Source organism: Marmota monax, unplaced genomic scaffold (assembly GCF_021218885.2).
Source record: "Marmota monax isolate L192 unplaced genomic scaffold, Marmota_monax_Labrador192_F-V1.1 WCK01_AAM20220418_F8-fsc00319, whole genome shotgun sequence".
NCBI classification, from domain to species: Eukaryota; Metazoa; Chordata; class Mammalia; order Rodentia; family Sciuridae; genus Marmota; species Marmota monax.
In genome coordinates, this window is record NW_026692103.1 from 358,710 (window position 1) to 376,467 (window position 17,758).

The following is a 17,758-nucleotide window of genomic DNA, read 5'->3' on the forward strand; positions in this document are numbered from 1 at the left end:
CCCGCTGGTAAGACGGTGTCTGGAAGGAACAGGCAGAAAAACACTGTGATGTTTGGTCCGAGGAGACAAAACCCAGCAGGGGATGAGATCAAAGACTCTTAAATTGCAGGGGAGAGGGTCAGCATGGCAGGGTTTGCATTCCCCGGGAACTGTGGGGGCCAGCCCACACGCTTGGCAGAACCGGGCAAAGGGAAAGTGGCCTTTCTGAATTTACACGGATTCCCTTTCCCGCCCCCACCCTATCCTGTGCACTCCCTTTCTCTTGCGTTTAGTGGGTGGAAGCCACAATCCCACCTCTTCACATTCCGCTAGAGTTTGCTTTACCATTTTCCTAGAACACAGCGTATCACATTCTGCAGCACCCATTAAGTAGAGGGAAGAGCGTGTGTAGAAATGACTGGTGAAGGAAGCCCACCCTGGAGACGGCGCGCACACGAGGGTTTTAGCAACAGAGCAGAGATGGGCTGTGTGCAAGGCTCAAGCAATTGAGGCCGTGGGCGGCAAGTAGTTTGGCCTGGCTAGAACCGAGGGCAGGCTGAGCGGGAGGGAGGGTGTGTGAAAAGAAAGGGTGGAGGTAGAAGGAAACCCACGGGGCTCCGGGCTTGGTGAGGGAATGCACAGCTGGGCCTCAATAAGCTCAGGGTTAATATGCCTACATGTACACCAACACGGTCTTTTGTGGGGATGAAGTAGGGTGCGGTGCTTCCTCCTCTGGGTTGGCCCCTTAGTAGGGCGGGGCTGGCAGCTTCTGCTGACTCAGGGACATTTCCAGGCTTGGCCTCAGGGCCAAGCTGCTCATTGAAAACAGCTGCTCCTCTTGGCTGGCCGCCCTGCAGGCGGCCTCTGGCTCTCCCTGGAATGACCCCTAGCCTCTGACCCTGACTGGCCCAGGAAAGGGCAAATGGGGGACAGGCTCAGGGGCTGGAGGCCACCTTGCCATGCTTTGGGGGGCACATCAGGTCCCCCCAGCACCCAATTCTTGTAGGAGCTAAGCCAGGTGGTTACTAAGCACAGATTCTTGCCTCTGGCCTTTGCTCTTGCGGTTCCCCAACTTGGAACACCCTCTTTGTCCTTGCCTCTGCTTGTGCCTTTCAGGGTTTTGCGCCACATGCCTCTCATTCAACAAATATTTGTTGAGAGCCTGCTGCGTGCCAGGCACTGTGCTACAATGAACTTCTCATCTGCTTCCTTCAGTGGTAATGTCTTCAACTTGTAATGGAGAGCAGCCGTCTTGTCTGAGGTCAGACCTCTGGCTGCCTCTGCCGGGTCAAGTCTGGGAAAGCTACAGGGACAGCTGGGAGGTTTGTTTCAGAGAGACAGGCTGTAGTCAAGCCTTTGCATTCAGCCTTTGGAGTCCAGCAAGGCCTTGCAGGTTCCTTAAGGCAGAAGGAACAGGTTTCAGTGACCGTCACTGAGGGAAGAGATGGGGGTTCCTCAATGCAGGACAAAGACTTTAAAACCCCATTGCAACTGGGTGCAGTGGCACATACCTATAGATGGAATTAATATTTCCATTTATCATCAGCTTGGGGTGAGAAAGCACCCCCTCACCCCAGGAGAGTGGGCTGGAGGGTCCAGTGTCCTCTGAGCTGCTGTGGTCTGACAGATCATAGCAGGGGGGTCCTGGAGCAACAGCATCCTGGAAGTAAAGAGAATGGGTTGATATTCAGGACTATGAGAAGGACAGTGTATTTATCGGGATTCTTTTAGACACAAGGGTCAGAAACCAAATGCAATCAAACTCAACCAAAAAAAAAAAAAAACTTGATCCAGGCTGGGGTTGTAGCTCAATGGTAGAGAGCTTGCCTCACATGTGGAAGGCACTGGGTTGGAGCCTCAGCACCACATAAAAATAAAATAAAGATGTTAAAAAAAAATCATGATCCAGATCCTGGCTGTAGCTCCGTGTAGAACATTTGCCCAGCATATGTGAGAGCCTGAATTTGATCCCTGGAACTAAAAAAAAAAAAAAAAAAAGCCACAGTCCCTCAGGGATAGAGACTGAATGTCTAACACCACTAGGACTCACTTCCACATCTCAACTAAGCTGTTTCTCTTTATAAATCATCCCCTGTAATCCCAGCTGTGCAGTGAGGCTGAGGTGGGAGGATCACAAGTTGACAGCTACCATCAGCAACTTAGTGAAATCCTGTCTTAAAATAAAAATAGTGGGAAGGTCTGGGGGTGTAGCATAGTGGTAGAGAGCCCCTGGGTTCAATCCCCAATACTGCAGGGTTAAAAAAAAAAGAGGAAAAGGAGAGAAGTTGGCTGGGAAGACAAAAGGTATGAACTGATGGGCAGCTCAGCAGTGAGGATTCTGGAATCACCTCCAAGTCTTCCGTGTGGAGCCCAATGGACGGCCAGACCATTTTGCAACAAGGGTGGGGATTGTGCCACTATGTCCTCCATGCCTAGCACCATGCCTGGCATCTATGAAATGAATATTTGTTGAATAAATGAACGAATCATCCCTGGTGCTCAGTGCTCAGCTCCCGAGCTAGCTTTATTCATCTATTCCTTCAAGTATGGAGTGAACCATAACTTGATGCATAGCACTGTACGAGGCATGAGATAATTGCCAACAAAACACAAGAGGTCACCTTTGTCCCTCAGGCGGGCAGTCCCAAGATCCTCATAAAGGGTTCTGTACCCTTTAAGCTGGCCAGAACCTCTCTCTCGGCAGTGAGAGCCAGTGCTCCCAGGAATGAAGAGCAAGACTTGGATATGGGGAGAGGCTTCTCAGGGTGACGGGCATCTGGCCTCTGCCCCTGGAGTTCCTGCTGCCTGCTTCATATTGGATGGAAGCAGAGCCACAAAGAACACAGAGCGGGTCAGGCTCTCTCCTTAGCAGTGTCAGCTCAGCCAAGGCTGATCATGGGCCCCTCCTCCATTGGGCCCTGTAGAAATGGTCTCCTTTCTGTGATGGCCCAGGCTTACTGCTTGTCTTTGGGTGGATAATGCTCCAGGCCAGCTTTGCAGAGTCCCCAGGATCGACCTCCCAAACCTTTCCTTTGCTTAGGAGCTCTTCTGGGGGCATCTCCCTGGTTCCTTGCCCTTTTTTCCAGCATCCTTCACCCTATGTCCTCCAGATCCTCAGAGTTTTCAGAGCTCACCTCTGAGAAAGCCTCCAAGCCCCTGGGAGGCACACAGATCCCTCTGTCACTCTGGATACCTGGGATTTTGTTTTTCTGATACTAAGGATTGAACCCAGGGGTGCTCCATCCCAATTGAACCACACCCCCAGCCATTTTTATTCTTTATTTTGAGACAGTCTCACCAATTTGCCCAGGCTGTCCTTGAACTTGAGATCTTCCTGCCACAGCCTCCTGAGTCACTGGGATTACAGGAGTGCACCACCATACCTGGTAAACACCTATGATTTTAAGGGCTTTTTGCACTTATGTCCCGCTATGTCCAAAGCCACTGTTCTTCACTAACTGGATTGCAAATCCTTAGAGGGTAAGGACAGCCTTAGGTTTTATGAGTGGTTCTAGTGTTGCTTGGAACGTGTTGTGTACCTGGCAAGTGAAGTTAGGTGAATTCGAACCCAGAATCTAGGAGATCAGAGGGAGGGGGCTCACAGTCACACCACATGTGACAGAGGAGGAATCTGAGCCATTGAAGAGTGATAGGACCACTTCCCCTCTCTGGGCTTGTTTCCTCGTCTGTCAAGTGAGGGAAGTTGGCCTGACCCTGGGAGTAGCCCCTGCCAATTAACACGGACCTCTTTCAGACCCTTCATTTGCCATTGGTTAAAACCACTGCAGTCAGTCTGGGACTGAGTTGGCACACATGTGGGTTTTCTGTCGGGAGGAGGAGACGATACTGTCCCCTTGGGATGCTATGGGCTCCTGTGAGGTTTTGAGCCTCATTGTCCAGTCCTGTCCCTGAGAATCATTTACAAAAGCAAGCAATGTTTTCTCCCTTTCCTGATCCCAGGCCCTTTCTTTATCCCCTGCCAAGAGCCACTTCAGTTATGGTTACCACAGACTGTCCTCACCAGAATGGAATTTCTGAGAACCAAATATCTGGACTTAAAGGAAAGTTTGGGCAGGCCTGGGTCAGGTCCTGGGGCCAGTTTATCAGTTCTGGAAGGTGGTTGGAAGGCATCTTAGTCTGACCAGCTATACCAAAATGCCATTGACAGGTGGATTATAAACAATAGAAATTTATTTCTCATGAGGCTGAGAGGCCAAGACAAAGAGGCAGCAGGTTCAGTGTCTGGGGAAGGCCAACCTCCTCAGAGACGGCCACCTTCACACTGTAACCTCACATAGTGGAAGGGATGAGGGTCTCTCCAGGGTCTCTCTCTGATAAGAGCATTAATCCTATGAGGTGTCTGTCCCCAGGACCTAAGCACCTTCCAGAAACCCTACCCTCAAATACCGTCACCTTGGGGGCTAAGATTTCAAGTTGTGAATTTGGGGAGGAACAGAAACATTCAGACCATAGCAGAAAGAAAAAAGCATGTTAACGACAGAGGACTCAAGACAGAGGATCAGATGTGGCAGCCACCTGGTCGTCCTTCTGGAAGCTCACCTCTGTCTTTCCAAGAAGCTACCCCTACCCCCAATCCTGGTGCTATCCCATGGGTGGATAGAGGGACAGGGTCCTTGCCCCACTGATCCTCCTACCAGGTTGTTTTGGGCACTTAGTGACAGAAGCTGGAGCATTGTGTTTTTAGGAAAATTAATCTGACAGGTGGGACAAGGAGCAGAAAGACAGATGAGTGGTTGTGATCACTATCTGGACATGAGCTTCATTCATTCATGTGTGAATTTATTCATTCATTATTTATTAAGCACCGTAGTGTGATAGGTTGGGTTTCAGGTGCTAGTAACACAGTGATGGGCATGACAGAAAGCCCTGGAGCTTATGGACAAGAGAGGAGACACGGACAATCAACAGAATGTGTTGGACAGTGAGTTCTGGCCCTGGAGATGGCAGGGAGCTTGTGGCAGTCTAACACTCTGGCCAAGAATACTTAGGGACGAAGGAGAAAGCACAAAATGTAGTGGTTTGAAGACACTGGAGAACGACAGTGTAGAGAGGGAGAGAGACCCTGGAGGGACCAGATGTAGGGAGTGAAAAATCCTTGCAAGAGGAATGCAAACTAGGTGAGTGGCTTGTGGAACCAGCTTAGTGCCCTGAGCACGGGTCCCGCTTCCCGGCTTGAGGACCTCATCAAAAGTGGCAAAACAAAACAAAACAAAAAACAGAGGCCAGAGTTAATGACTACTGGAAAGGCTAAAAATTTAGAGAGAAAAAATCCTGGAAAGAAAGGAGCCTTAGAGGGCTGGGCTGTGGCTCAGTGGTCGAGCACCCGCCTAGCATGCGTGAGGCACTGGGTTTGATCCCAGCACCACATAAAAAAAAACTAAATAAACAAAATAAATGTATTGTGTCCACCTACAACTTAAAAAAGAAAGAAAGAAAGAGCCATAGAGATTCTTCCTACAAATTCCCCTCAAACTGTAGTGACCCCTAAATTGTGCATATGCAGGGTGAGACTCTAAGCCCAGCAAAACCAGCAGCTGGGGAGCAGAGGGTTCAGTTGCTGCTTGGTGCTAAGGAACAAAGTTTAGAATTCAAGTTCCACCAAGTTAGAGGAGAGGGGCCTGGCAATCATCTAAGTTTTCTTTTGAAACTCCAGAAGGACCTCACCTTGTGATTAAATCCAAGGCTAAAAGCCACACCTTGAGACTTAAGGCACAACCAAAACAAACCCAGCCTAGCAAGGCTCCACAGGATCAAGGGCATCCAACAGTAATTTAACTGCTTGCCAGAACAAAACTCAACATTCTTTATAGGAAGATAGAAAAAAAAAAAAACACATTCAAATTCCCTGTAACAGATCATCTGCAGTTTCCAGCATAAAAACATCTATTTTTTATATATATCCATGATGTCCAGTATAAAAAAATTACTTAGACACATAGGTCTCAGGAAATGACCCATAACCAAGAGGAAAAAAAAAAAGTCAATAGATGGCAGACTCACAGGTAGCCCAGATGCTGAAAACAATCAGAAATAAACATTGCAAAGAGAATTATAATAAAGTGATATGACAGTGAGTAACTGTGGTTACTGTAGATTGGAAATTAGGGAGGGACTCTCTAAAGACGTGACTTTCTTTTACTGAAATGTGAAATACCAGATAGAGGAGTTTGTGCAGAGGCCTTGAGAAGGGAAGAGCCATGCAGGAACAAAGAGGTCAGTGTGGCTCGAGCAAGGAGGAGTGGTGTGATCGGAGATCAGATGGGTAGGCAGGACCAGAACCCGTCCAACACTGTGGTTCACAGTAAGGAGCTTGAATTTTATCTGAAAGATGATGAATCACATTTGAAAGAATTTAAGCAAGAGGGAGACTTACCTCTTATGCTGTTTATTTTCCTTTTACTATGAGTCGCATTTTCATTTCAAATATTTAAGAACCAGTTGCATTTTTTTAAACTTTCTACACATATCTTTTACTCATTTTCTATTGCTTTGTTAACATTGACCTCATAATTTATTTTGGTAGAAGCTCTTTTTATATTAGGGAAATTTCTTGGCCTCTAATTAGTTGCTTATAGTTTTGTCTTTTGAACTTTGACTTTGCTTGTGGCATGTATCTTACCATGAAATAATTCTGTTTTTTTTTTTTCGGGGGGGACCAGGGATTGAACTCAGGAGCACTTGACCACTGAGCCACATCCCCAGCCCTATTTCGTATTTTATTTAGAAACAGGGTCTCACTGAGTTGCTTAGTACCTTGTCATTGCTGAGGCTGGCTTTGAACTCGCAATCCTCCTGCCTCAGCCTCCCAAGCTGCTGGGATTATAGGCATGCACCACTATGCCTGGCCTCTGCCATGAAATAATTCTCATGCTATTGAATTCATCAGTGTTTTCTTTATGGCCTTCAGTGCTCCAATATTATTTAATTTTTTTTTATAGAACTGATTTACATCTTTAAAAGATCACTTTGGCTGTTCACGGAGAGTGGACCACAGAGCGATGATAAGGACATCATGGGGCAACAGAAAGAACTTGGGGTTTGGTCTCAGGAGACTGGGGCCAAATTTCATCTCTATCCCTTACCAGTCTTGTGTTTGGTTCATCGAATTGCTTCCGTGCTCCTAGTCAATTTCTTTACCTATAACTTAGGATAAAAATAATGACAGAAATGAACATTTACAGTGCTCTTACTATGTACCAGATCCTGTCCCAAACACTCTACATGCGTTATCTCTTATCTCAGTTATCTCGATAAGCATCATTTGATGAGGATACTGAGTCACACAGAGGTTAAGCCCTTGCCCAAGTCATCCACTAAGTGACAGAGCCGCATTTGAACACTAGCAGTATGAATCTTTTTTGTTTTTGCTACAGGGATTGAACCCAGGGTGCTTAACCATTGTGCCACATCCCCAGTCCCTTTTTTAATATTTTACTTAGAGACCAGGTCTTGCTGAGTTACTTTAGGGCCTTGCTAAATTGCTGAGGCTGACTCTGAACTGGTGATCTTCCTGCCTCAGCCTCCCTGAGCCGGTGGGATTACAGGTGGGCCACCATGCCTGGCGTGATTCATGTTTTTAAAGTGTGAAAAATATCCTGAGGAACTAGTAACTAGGGTATGAAAAAATTCTTTGGAGACTGAGTGGGCAATGTCCTTAAGTGGCAGCCTGGTCACAGGAGGAAGGTGGTGTGAAACGTGGACCTCAGAGATATCTGGGTTTGCGCATTGGCTGGGTCACGTGTGAGAGGTCACTTCATGTCCCTGAACCTCAGCTGTCCTGTCTGATTGACCTCTCTCTTCTTCTCCCTCTCTTTCTCTTTCTTCTTTCCTGATACATAATCTATGCATAAAATTCACCCATTTAAAATGTATGATTCATTGGGTGTTAGTACATCCACTGAGTTGTACAGCTATCACAATCTCATTTCACCCCCAAAAGAAACACCATATTCTTTAGTCCCCTTCCTTTCCTGTCCCTCAAACCACAGCCCCAGACTCTACTGCTGATCTGCTCCTTGTCTCCATCCACTCAAGCCTCATTTCTTAGTCTACAGAGCGGGGGTACTTCGGGTGATTGGATCTCCCCAGGGCCTTCCCCAGGGTCTGCTCAGCAAGGAGGCAGGTGAGAAGATGCCAACAGAGCAAGCCAGAGGGCTGGATCACACTGTCTAAAAATCAGACATGAGATGGTTGGGGATCACAGAGGATGAGTGATTAGGGAAGATTCTAGAAAGAGGAAAGGATGGAACCTGTGAAGCTGAGGGACAAGGGAAAGAATGTGACAAAGTACTCTTAGGTTAAAGAAGAACTTTGGCAGAAAAAAACATGATTTGGGGCGGGGGGGTGTACTGGGAATCAAACCCAGGGGTGCTTTACAACTGAGCCCCAGCCCCAGCCCTTTTTATTTTAATTTTTTGGTAGTTGTAGATGGACAGTATGCCTTTATTTTATTTGTTTATTCTCATGTGATACTGAGGATCGAACCCAGTGTCTCACACCTGCTATGCAAGGGCTCTGCCACCAAGCTACAGCCTTATTTCCATTTTTTATTTTGAGACATGGTCTCACTAAGTTGCCAAGGCTGTCCTCAAACTTGTGATCTTCCTGCTTCAGCTCTCAAGTGGCTAGGATCACAGGCTTATGTCACCGTGCTCAGAGGAAACCCATGATATGCAATGGAGACTGAGACTAAGGCTACAATGTGGTGTGTTATGTAAACTCCTCTACCACTCCTCATAACATCTTCAGAAAAGTATAGTAGACCTTTTTCTGCCCAGGGACAGGTTCCAAACCTAAAACCTCAGATAATACTGAACTCTACATACTGTTTTTTCCCTATATGTTCATATCTATGATAAGTTAAATTAGATACAGTAAGAGATCAACAATGACTAGTAAGAAGGTGGAACAGGTATAACAATATACTGTAATAAAACTTCTTTAAAATTTATGAGCCAGGTATAGTGGTGCACACCTGTAATCCCAGCGACTCAGGAGGCTGAGGCAGGAGGATCACAAGTTCAAAGCCACCCTCAGCAATTTAGTGAGGCCCTAAGCAATTTAGCAACACCCCATCTCAAATAAAAAGGACTGTGAATGAAGCTTGGTAGCACAGTGCCTCTGGGTTTAATTCCTGGTACCCAAAACCAAAACACTTATGAATTGTTTATTTCTAGAGTTTTCCTCTTAATATTTTAGGATCACAGTTATCTATGGGTGACTGAGACTGAGGAAAGGGAAACCGTGACTACTACTACTGATAGGGAGGACTACTGTCAACAGTACCAGGCCTTCTGTATACAGTTGGGTTTGCTTTTGGGTTGGGGCAAAGGACTGTCCTGCCTCCAACTGAGCATGGAGCTAGGAAAGAGGTGGGCCCTGCCTCCTCTGGGCACAGGGGCACAATAGTGCCCCTTATCTCCGCCTGGAAGGGTTGATAGGACTGAGTGATTTCACACACACGAGAAGGGCTGGGCACATGTCAGTGTCTGTGGGCTGTGGGAGTCATCAAAGAGTGACCCCACGATGGTTTCATTTCCTGCCTTCCCTTCTAGAGTCTGATGTCTTCCTCATCTTCAGCCATGGACTGCAGGGCTGCCTGGAGTCCCAGGGTGCACAGGTCCGAGTCACCCCAGCCTGCAATGCCAGTCTCCCTGCTCAGCGCTGGAAGTGGGTCTCTCGGAACCGGCTCTTCAACCTGGGCACCATGCAGTGCCTGGGCACAGGCTGGCCAGGCACCAACACCACAACCTCCCTGGGCATGTACGAGTGTGACCGGGAGGCCCTGAGTCTTCGCTGGCACTGTCGTACACTGGGTGACCAGCTGTCCCTCTTCCTGGGGGGCCGCACTGGCAATGCATCCAAGCCTGGCACTCTTGAACGAGGCGACCAGACCCGCAGTGGCCAGTGGCGCATCTACGGCAGTGATGAGGATCTATGTGCTCGGCCCTACTATGGTGAGGGGCTGCTTGCAGGTGGGGCAGTGGGTCCCTGGCTGGCTCCTGGGCTGATTTAACAGCAGAGAGAGTCAGGGGGACTGGAGCCAGGGAAGGGCCAACTCCAAGGCAAGAAGGTCTTTGGCTTCTGTGGACCTTGGCAGTTACATCTTTAATTATAATAGGAAGCGTATTTGAATAATTAAGAAAATTAACTTCAAAGCCTTTAATTTACTTTTTTTTTTAATTTCAAAATTATTATGTGCTTATAAAGACTTCAAACACTACAAAAATGAAGAGCCTAAAATTAAATGAAAATTCCTTTCTCCCTGGCCCACTCTCGGGGAGACCCTGTAGTCACCCTGCACAGGTTTTGCAGGTGGTGAACAGGACTGGAGTCACCTGGTGGGGGGCTCTTATGGTTTGTGGCTCTATCCTTGGGATTCTTTCCTGGAAACTCCTCTGAGTGCCAAGACAGAGCTTTTAGGAGAAGCATGGACTCCCTTGGCTGGAGAGCTAAGCAGAGATGCCACTGGGCTCAGCCTTCTGTGGATGACTCAGAGGCCCCTCACCCAGCTGGCTTTTGAACAGGCACTAGGGGGCCTGGGGAAGCTCCTGCCTCACCCTATGGGATGCACAGTGGACTTCTCCCAGGCTCCTGGGCTGACTTAACAGCAGAGGGAGCCTTAAAGTCACTGTCTGGTGCAGTTGTCCCCTCCCACTCTCTGCTGACCACTGTCTACCCCCAGCTCTGGGAGTTATAAAGGGCTTTCCCTCAGGGATGGGGGGCAGCCTGTGGGGTCTAGATGCCAAGGGCCTGGCTTTCCTCCCCCGCAGAGGTCTACACCATCCAGGGGAACTCCCACGGGAAGCCGTGCACCATCCCCTTCAAATATGACAACCAGTGGTTCCACAGCTGCACCAGTACGGGCCGCGAGGATGGGCACTTGTGGTGCGCAACCACCCAGGACTACGGCAAAGACGAGCGCTGGGGCTTCTGCCCCATCAAGAGTGAGAGCAGGGCTAGGTGGGGAGGCGCTGGAAGGGAGGCTGGTGATGAGGGGCCTTGGAACTTCTGTGAGGTAGGGCTCCCTCCCAGGCAGAGCACCTGTATGGTAGTGGTGGTGAGGTTCCTGCAGTGCCCAGGGGACTTCCTGTGGGGCTGAAGGGGAGGGCTGGGAGGGACCATTGCCCGTCTGCTGGTGGCAGGTAATGACTGTGAGACCTTCTGGGACAAGGACCAGCTGACCGACAGCTGCTACCAGTTCAACTTCCAGTCCACTCTGTCCTGGAGAGAAGCCTGGGCCAGCTGCGAGCAGCAGGGGGCAGATCTGCTGAGCATCACAGAGATCCACGAGCAGACCTACATTAATGGTGAGGCCGTGGGCAGCCCCCTGGGGCTGGGCTGGGGTCTGACTCACCCAGAGATGGGGAGAGGGTGCCAGCAGCCTGAGACCTGCTCCCCCGTGAAGGGCCCTGTGCCCTTTCTGCTTGTGTGGGGGTAAGGATGCTGTTTGTGGAGACAGGGCAAGTGGAGGGATGGGGAGGACTGGAGGTGGGGTTCCCCTTTCTCAGTGCCTCTCCTATTCCCAGGGCTCCTTACTGGTTATAGCTCCACGCTGTGGATTGGCCTTAATGATCTGGACACCAGCGGGGGCTGGCAGTGGTCGGACAACTCGCCCCTCAAGTACCTCAACTGGGAAAGTGGTGAGGCGTGGGGTTGGGGGCACAGGGACACCACAGGCACTTGGCTTCCTTTTATATTATTCCAGGCAAGCAGTGGGGGGAGAAGAAGCACAGATTTTACCCCCTCCTGGACCAGGCCTCACTGCTCCATGCCGTGCCTTGGTGTGAATTAGGAAATGAATGCCTCTTCCTCAGATGGTCCGGCTCTGCCCCAGGTCCTAGGGCTTGGTGGATGGATCAGATTTTGGCCTCACTCACAGCTTTGGGCAGTACAGGGCTGCCCAGTGCACCCGTGGCCTAACCAGGGATGCCAGGGCTGGGGCTGTTATGCATTGCTGGGTGGGGGTTCAGGATGATGTGGGCCCAGGTTAGAAGGCATGAGGACCCTGTGGAGCCAGAGTCGGGGACTGAACTTCTCCAGCTGGCTCAGGCTTCCCAGGGAGTGAAGAAAAGCAGAAAGCTCTAAGGAAGGTTCCAGGGGCCACAGTGTGAGCTTCTCCCTCCTGGGGTGCTGGCGCCCTGCCCGCCCCACAGATCAGCCGGACAACCCAAGTGAGGAAAACTGTGGGGTGATCCGCACTGAGTCCTCAGGTGGCTGGCAGAACCGTGACTGCAGCATCGCGTTGCCCTATGTGTGCAAGAAGAAGCCCAACGCCACGGCCGAGCCCACCCTGCCAGGTGAGCCACAGGGCCTTGGCCCATCTGGCCCCGCCTCTCCTCTTGCTCTTCCTCCCTGTTGTCCTTCAGTTGTTCAGCTAAAGTCTGAACAAACTGGGATGTGCCATGAATTCATTTGGGGAACATTGGATGGGAACTGTGTTAAGTGCTGAAAGCAGAGTGCCCTGTTGGAGTCCACAGTCTGCTGAAGGTGACAGACATCTTTACACACTGTTACAATATTCTGAGTTATGGGCTTTTATAGAAAGATGTATAAGACGTGCTGGAGAAGAAGCTAATTAAGGTTCTGAGATTTAAGGTTTTGTGGAAGTGACATTTGACATTTGAATGTAAGTTTAAAAGGCCAAACAAGGTTGAGAGAAGGGCATTTCTGACAGAGGGAAACCACGTGTACAAAGGTATGGAAGCTTGGACGCACACCTGGCGGATCTAGGGCATGGCGAGTCATGCAGTTTGGTTGGGGAAGTAGACCTTTCTTAGAGTGTGGTCCTCAGACCAGCAGTGAAGCATCACCTGGGAGCTGTTTAGAAATGCAGACTGCAGGCCCTGCACCTGGTTACCTGCATCAGAAGCAGGCATGGTGGCTCATGCCTGTAATCCCAACCACTCTGGAGGCTGAGTCAGGAGGATCACAAAGCAGCTTAGCAAGGCCCTCAGCAGCTAACTTAGAGAGAATCTGTCTTAAAATAAAAAATAAAAAGGTCTGTGAATGTGTAAAGCATCTTTGGGGTCAATCCTAATACCCCCCCAAAAAAAAATTGAATCTGAACCTGAACTTAATAAGATCCCTAGGTGACTCATGTGCAGGTGTGGTTAGGTAGCAGTAGCTTATGAGCACAACAATGAGAAGTTTAGAAAGGCAGGTTGCAGCCAGTCCTTGAAGGGGCTTGGCTGCTGCTGCTGGGCAAAGTCTGGGTGGGACCAGGTGGGCTGTGGGCAGCTTTTGCAGGGTTTTAAGCCAGGGAGAATCTTCTAGCTCACATTTGTGATTCATTGAGATAGCTCCAGGGGCCTGATGGGGGAGTTTGGGGTGACAGGCAGTGCCTGCTTTGGGGACTCTGCCCCTTAGCAGTGTGTGGCCTGGACAAGCAGCCTTGTCTCTGAGAGGCAGAGTCCTCACATGCAAATTCAGAAGGAATGCACCCCCATGAATAAGACACCAAGGAGCATTTCTGTAGGTAGTGGTGGGTTTATTATGTAGGCTGAAGGGGCTCCTGCCCCTGTCCAGCTAGCCGTGGGGTTGGTAAGGGAGGGATTTTCACAAGGAACATAGCAAAACTAGAAAAAAAGAAAGAAATTCACAAACCCATAGAAAACAAAAAGCCAAACTTCTGCTCTGGACCATGAAAACCTTTTCAAAGATTAATTCAGGACTATCAGTCATGCCTTGCCCAAAAGGTCAGGAGGAGCAGCATCTAGGGTGCCCACCTCTTTTTTTTTTCCTTAATATTTTTTTTCAGTTAAGGACCTTTATTTTATTCATTTGTTTGTATGTGGTGCTGAGGATTGAACCCAGTGCCTCACACAGGTGAAGCAAGCACTCTACCACTGAGCCACAACCCCAGCCTGGGTGTGCCACCTCTTGCTGGAGGAAACCTGGGTCAGACACCAACCCCAGGTCTTCCCAGATGCAGGCTCTGTCCCCTGGGTCTTTCCTACATGGCCCCTCAGGCAAGTCCTCCTCCAGCCTGCAGATGTCGGTGGCCTCAGATTTCCCCCCTCACCCCAGCTCTCTGAACAAGGCATACTTCTAAGTAGTCGTTCGAGTGGGTTCTGCTTTCCGGGTCTCATTACATAAGACGTGCCATTTCAGAGGCAGGTGCCACCGTGCCCCGAAAGCGTCCACATTGCCCCAGCAACCCCCTTTCCTGAGTTCCCTTCCTGCCTTGCAGAGGTTCCCTCTGGTCTGAACAGCCACTGAAAATCAGTTCTGTCTAGGGCCAGCCTCCGGTCTTAACTCATTGACTAACAAGAGATGAATGACAGCTCCTGAGCCAAGGAGCGAGCCCGCTCCAGCTCTCGGCCCACCCACTTTGCCCAGACTCCAGCAAAAGGTATGGCTGGAGCCTGGGCGGTCGTCGGGGATGGAGCTAGTCCCAGAATCCCAGTCTAGGGCGATAGTTCCAGTGGGCACACGCCTTCCCGCCTGGCCAGGCGGAATCCTGCCTGAGCCTGACATTGTGGGTGGTTTGGTGAAGTTCCTTTTTCTTCTGCCAAGACCCAAGTGAGGGCTTGTTGGCCTTAGTTGCCCTGGGACCCCAATCCCTAGAGGGCTGCTCGGAATCTACCAAAGTCGGGACAAAAAAGGGTCCTGGGGTACAGGGAGAGGAGTTCTGGGTGTGGGAGGGACCGGAGGAATCCTGATCAGGAGATGCAGCCAATTTGCAGTGACTATGCACTCACCCACCAGACCTTGGACTGCTGGTGGGCAGGACTGGGTCCCGCTGATCTGGAGATCAGGAAGGGTCCTTGTTCCTGGGTGTTGAAGAGTAAATACCCGAGAAATGTCAAGGAAAATGTAGAAAGCAAGTTTTATTTAATAAAGGAACAGAGTCAGACTTCTCCAAAGAAAAGGGGCCTCAGAATTGTGTAAGGGTTGTGTCTTGCTCTTTTATAGACCCCAGAACCCCTTTCTTTAATTATTGTCTTTCCTTCTTTCCCATGGAGGTTAATTGTTAGCAACCCAGAGTGCCCAGGAGCAAGATTGGGGAGGTTAACAACCCGTTGTTCTCTCTTTGATAATCAGTCTCATCCTTTCTCTTACCTACTCTGACTGCTCAACATTTGCCCTTGCCTCATTTTGTGGAGGAATCTGATATATCCTGTCACTTAGGCCAGGTGTGCTGTAGGTGGATTGCTTTTTGGCAAGGCATCTGGAAGGGGAGGGTCAGCACAGTGGGTCCACTGTATAGAATTATTCTCTTAACCTCATATACCCACCGGTCTCATCTGTCCCCTTACACCACTACTGACTCAAGGCTCTTTCTCTACCGTCTTCCTCCAATACTGCCTAGGCCAACACAGAGCTGCACTCAGTGAATGTTATTTGTGAGAATAATGGCAGTTCCATTTATTAAGCAAAATGGTCACAAGCTAAATTCAACTCTCAGCAGAAAACCTCATTTACAGAGGAAGGGACTGAGGCTCAGGGGGCTGGTTTGTCTTGACCGCATGCCCATCTCTTGCTGAGAGCCACAGCCAGAGGCGCTATACAGTCCTGGGTGGGGTCTGCACCAACACTTTGATCTCCACCCTGGGTATCCAGCAGCCGTGGAGGGTTTTGCTTCAGCATCTCCAAGACTGTTCTGGGCGTGGAAAGCAGATCTAAGATAGGTTTGAGAAGGAAGCCACTTGGAGGCTCTGCCTGGGTTGATACCGAGTGATGTTGGTACCCAGACTGGGTGGCTGGGTCTCTGAGCAGTGGCCTTGTGGGTCTCCACAGACAGGTGGGCCAATGTGAAGGTGGAATGTGAGCCCAGCTGGCAGCCCTTCCAGGGCCACTGCTACCGTCTGCAGGCTGAGAAGCGCAGCTGGCAGGAATCCAAGAAGGCATGTCTGCGGGGTGGCGGCGACCTGCTCAGCATCCACAGCATGGCTGAGCTCGAGTTCATCACCAAGCAGATCAAGCAAGGTGAGGGGTTGCCCGGCCACATGCCCAGGGTAGAGGGCAGGGCCTCTGCGCTATCCATCCTGTCCTGTCTCTGATGGTGGCTGAGGCTGGTCTCTCAGTGTCCTCTCTCCTCTCCTCTCCTCTCCTGCTGCACCCCCAGAGGTGGAGGAGCTGTGGATCGGCCTCAACGATTTGAAACTACAGATGAATTTTGAGTGGTCCGACGGGAGCCTTGTGAGCTTCACCCACTGGCACCCTTTTGAGCCCAACAACTTCCGGGACAGTCTGGAGGACTGTGTCACCATCTGGGGGCCGGTGAGATCCTCCTTCCCCATCACAGGGCCACAGAATCCACCCTGGTGGTACCCCAGCTTGCTGGGTTTCTGTTCTCGCGACTAAAAAGCTCAGGGGTCACTCCAGTTAAACTGGGCTAACTGGGCTGCACGAAATAACCACACAAGAGACACAAATACCTTTTTCTTTGGGGTCGCTGTGATGGCTCTGACCTTAAGGGTCCGCAGAAAGAGAGAGAGAGAGAGCGAGAACATGCGCTGACCCCTTTTATTGAGGAGAAGCTATTCAAATGAGGCAAGGGGTCAGGTTTCAGGGGGCTGAGTCTATCTTCATGATGTCCACTGTCAGCAGGTTGACTGACACCTGGGTAGCCACACCCAAGGGCACAGTAAGAGAAGGGGACACACACAAGGCACTTCCATGGAAGATTCTATCCTAAACAGGGCAAGGGGTTAAATATAACCCCTTGTAATATAACCCCTGTAATAAAAAAGGAACAGGTGAGCATAGGTTCACCCATGGGGCTGTAGCAAGACACACCCATGCACGAGACACCGACCCTCCCACCCAAGAAGGGTGGGGAAGCTCTGCCACATTTCTGCAACTGAGCGCCTCAGCACCCAGCCTGGGAGTGTGACTCAGTCACGTGTAAGGTTGGTCTCCCACACCAGCTGAAGGACATCCTACTCTCCTTCCAAATGAGACACTGCCAGGGTTTGAATTTCACCTCCATCCCCTGCTAGTCATGTCACCTAGGGCAAGTTACTCACTGGTCATTTGGAGGATTAGAGGAGTTAATTCTCCTGTAGCCTTAGGCACTGCTGCCTGGCCCACTCTTGGTCTCCTGCCAGCTGTTCCTCCCCACCAGCAGGTGGCATCAGAACCCACATGATGTGAAGGCTTCACAAGCAGGGCTGCTATCTGCCAACCCTTGACCCCAGCCCAGGGTCCTGTCTTCTCAAGAAATTATGGGGTTGTGACTGTCTGCTGTGGTTTTGAATTAGGCAGGGTGTGCGTGGGTGAAGGAATTGATGTAAAGTATTAAGCAGAGACCCTTTAAAAGGGAACAAAGCCACAGGGACAGGTTACCCATCCCTGGGACTGACAGGACACTCTGTTTCAGATACTGCTAACAGTGCCAGGGACTGCAACAGCAGAGCCATTGTCCTTGGGGGATGCTGTTTAAAAAATTTAAAAACAGTTATTTATTGAGTGTCTCCTTTGTGCCGGGCATTATCTGGATGCTAGGACACACAGTCACTTGTGCCCTTGGGATGGGGCTTAACAGCAGACATGCTGCTGCCTGAGAGGCTGTGGGAACCGGGCAGGGCTCAGACATTTGTAGAGGCTTCTCCAGCTTCCTCAGCTGAGGCTTGGTTCTGGACACATGGCCCCTGATCTGCCTGGTTCTCCAGCAGTCACTCCCTCAGCAGCGGGGTCACTTTTCAGGATTTCCATTACTTGAAGTCATCCATAGTCCAAAAAGAAGTGGAAAATTTCAGAACTACTTCATGAACTTTAAATAACGTTTATTACAGTGTGTTTTATAATTGTT

General features: G+C 49.9%; 1 protein-coding gene across 4 annotated transcripts in view; it reads left to right on the top strand.

Annotated features, from left to right (window-relative positions):
• Mrc2 (mannose receptor C type 2) overlaps positions 1-17,758 on the top strand; it is a 55,063-nt gene that overhangs the window by 20,164 nt on the left and 17,141 nt on the right. For all 4 annotated transcript variants that reach the window (XM_046460902.2, XM_046460908.2, XM_046460888.1 and 1 more), the window contains exons 2-8: positions 9,555-9,956; positions 10,773-10,946; positions 11,145-11,309; positions 11,529-11,642; positions 12,156-12,299; positions 15,742-15,930; positions 16,070-16,224. In XM_046460902.2, the coding sequence (XP_046316858.1) occupies positions 9,555-9,956; positions 10,773-10,946; positions 11,145-11,309; positions 11,529-11,642; positions 12,156-12,299; positions 15,742-15,930; positions 16,070-16,224 (1,343 nt within the window). The remainder of the gene's footprint in view (positions 1-9,554; positions 9,957-10,772; positions 10,947-11,144; positions 11,310-11,528; positions 11,643-12,155; positions 12,300-15,741; positions 15,931-16,069; positions 16,225-17,758) is intronic.